At 52.8% G+C, this 2500-nt stretch overlaps 1 protein-coding gene across 1 annotated transcript in view; it reads right to left on the bottom strand.

The window, feature by feature from the left end:
• Window positions 1-2500, bottom strand: part of csmd2 (CUB and Sushi multiple domains 2) — a gene marked incomplete at both ends in the record, with an annotated part of 339405 nt that overhangs the window by 59421 nt on the left and 277484 nt on the right. The window contains 2 exon segments of the mRNA XM_084454911.1: window positions 1227-1392; window positions 1394-1416. Coding sequence (XP_084311037.1) covers window positions 1227-1392; window positions 1394-1416 — 189 coding nt within the window.

Raw genomic sequence — 2500 nt, 5'->3', positions numbered from 1 at the left:
TCAGAGTGGTCCCCCTACCCTGACAGGAGGAGCAGTGTCAGAGTGGTCCCCTACCCTGACAGGAGGAGCAGTGTCAGAGTGGTCCCCTACAGGAGGAGCAGTGTCAGAGTGGTCCCCTACCCTGACAGGAGGAGCAGTGTCAGAGTGGTCCCCTACCTGACAGGAGGAGCAGTGTCAGAGTGGTCCCCTACCCTGACAGGAGGAGCAGTGTCAGAGTGGTCCCCTACCCTGACAGGAGGAGCAGTGTCAGAGTGGTCCCCTACCCTGGACAGGAGGAGCAGTGTCAGAGTGGTCCCCTACCCTGACAGGAGGAGCAGTGTCAGAGTGGTCCCCTACCCTGGCTCTGCAGCTTCCCCCGGGCCTGACAGAGTAACGGAGGCGCCACGGCGTGAGAGTAGGATTCAGGGAGCAGACGGCCGGTGCTCCCCCTCCCCTTCTACGGACGGTTCTGTCTGCTCTCTGTCTCCCGTGACGCAGTACCGAGCAGCGTCAGAGAGCACTCGGGGTCCAGTGCTACGAGGCGCGAGCTGAGCCAGGTTGATCTGCCTCATTCCTAACCGTCAACGCCAAGCCAGCGATGGCTCGGTAGAGGTGTCCATGTACATGCCGGCCATATCTTGGACATATCACAAATATGGGCCCGCCACTGGGGCTTTGGTCCTGATGTCTGCCAAGGTCATTTTCCTTTTTTTTTTTCTTTTTTTTTTTTTTTTACAGTTTAAGAAAGTGTGAATTGTAAGCTTTCAAATGATGTGCCATGCATTGAAATCTACTTCAAATATTTGAAGAAGATAGGCTCCTGTGAATGTTGGTACACCTGAAATCACTAAGCAGAGAAAAAGGGCTTCAAAGATTCAGAGCTGTTCACACTTCTCACAAGACATGGATTTTGATGACAAATATGCCTATTTAGTGATGCGAAAACTGCTGTTTGTTATATTGAGTGGGTTCTTCTCAACTTCAATTTCCGTAATATGAAGAAAAGGGAAACGGGAGAGAAAAAAGTATTTTTCCTCTAGAGCATTTTGAGGACTGCAGCCATCAGGACCAAACTTCCAGTGGCGGTCACACTTGTTTGGACCCCTGGAGACTAAAGAGCGCTCACTGGAAGGGTAGCCTTGGTCCTAGTGGGTGTCGTCATAACTGTCCCTCATCGGTCCTTGAACACATGCTAATGACTACAGCAAGCGTGAACCACCAAACCAGGAAGTGAGCTGAGACGTTACCTTCGCAGCGGGGGAAGGGGTGGTCCCAGTTGCGCGTGGTTCCATGTTGGCAGGTCAGGATGAAGCGGCCCATCAGCTGGTAGCCCGGGAGGCACTCGAAGGAGATGGACTGGCCCACGTTGTAGCCCGCCCCCACCACCAGGCCGTGGTGGAACGGCTCCGGGTCCTGGGCACTCCTGGAGCTCATAGGCTATTGAGAGGGAGAGGGGACAAGCCAGGTGAGCCAATCGGGGAACGCTCACGCAAAGTGAGAGTTCTGGAGGAAGGACTTTTTAAAATGTATTTGGTGTTGTCAAATCTGCTGGTATCATCAGTTCAAAGGTCGAACCAACTGAAGTCTCAGAGCTTGTTGACATGTGACTGGTAAAATCTACACACCAACTACCCTTCCGGAAACAAGCGGATCCACATGTCAGAACACTGCTGACCTTTACCCTCTCTCACTACCCTAAACTCACTACCCCTTCACCTCCCTCTGCTCCCTTTCCTTTCTCTCTCTCTCTCTCTCTCTCTCTCTCTCTCACTCTCCTTCCCTCTCTCTCTCTCTCTGTCTGTCTCCCTCTCTCTCTCTCCCTCTCCCTCTCTCTCCCCCTCTCCCCCCTCTCTCTCTCCCTCTCCTTCCCTCTCTCTCTCTCTCTCTCTCTCTCTCTCTGTCTCTCTCCCCCCCCTCTCTCTCCCTCTCTCTCTTTCTTTCTCTCTCTCTCTCTCCCTCTCTCTCTCTTTCATTCTCTCTCTCTCTCTCCCACCGCAAAGGTATTCCCGGGAAGAATAACTTTTTTCGGAACAAAAACAAAGATAAAAAACTCCAGTGGCGGTTTTCCGGCGTCTGCCGTGTGACGCTGCCACCGGAACTTCCACGTAAACGAGTCTCAACTTCCTGTTTCCTGGCGGGATTTAAGCAGACAAGGACGTGGGAGCAGAGAGCCTTGAAAGCAGCGGACATCAGTAAGAGAAAGGGAAGGGAAGTCTCTGGAGCTCGGGAATCATTTGGTGATGTAGCCCCCCAATTCCAACCCTTTATGCTGAGTGCCAAGCAGAGAGGAAACGGGTCCCATTTTTATAGTCTTTGGTATGACTCCGCTGGGGATCGGACCCACAACCTCCCAGTCTCTGGGCGGACACTCTACCACTAGGCCACAGATCTGGTATAAGCCCTGTGCCCAGGTAAGAGAAAAGGAAGGGAAGTCTCTGGAGCAGAGAAGCCCTGTGCCCAGGTAAGCCAGGGCCAGATGGCCGCTGAGGGATGGGCAATTCCAAATATAATGCTTGATTTA

This window comes from Borostomias antarcticus (assembly GCF_949987555.1).
Source record: "Borostomias antarcticus genome assembly, chromosome: 21".
Taxonomy (NCBI): Eukaryota; Metazoa; Chordata; class Actinopteri; order Stomiiformes; family Stomiidae; genus Borostomias; species Borostomias antarcticus.
This window is presented reverse-complemented; position numbering and strand designations above follow the sequence as displayed.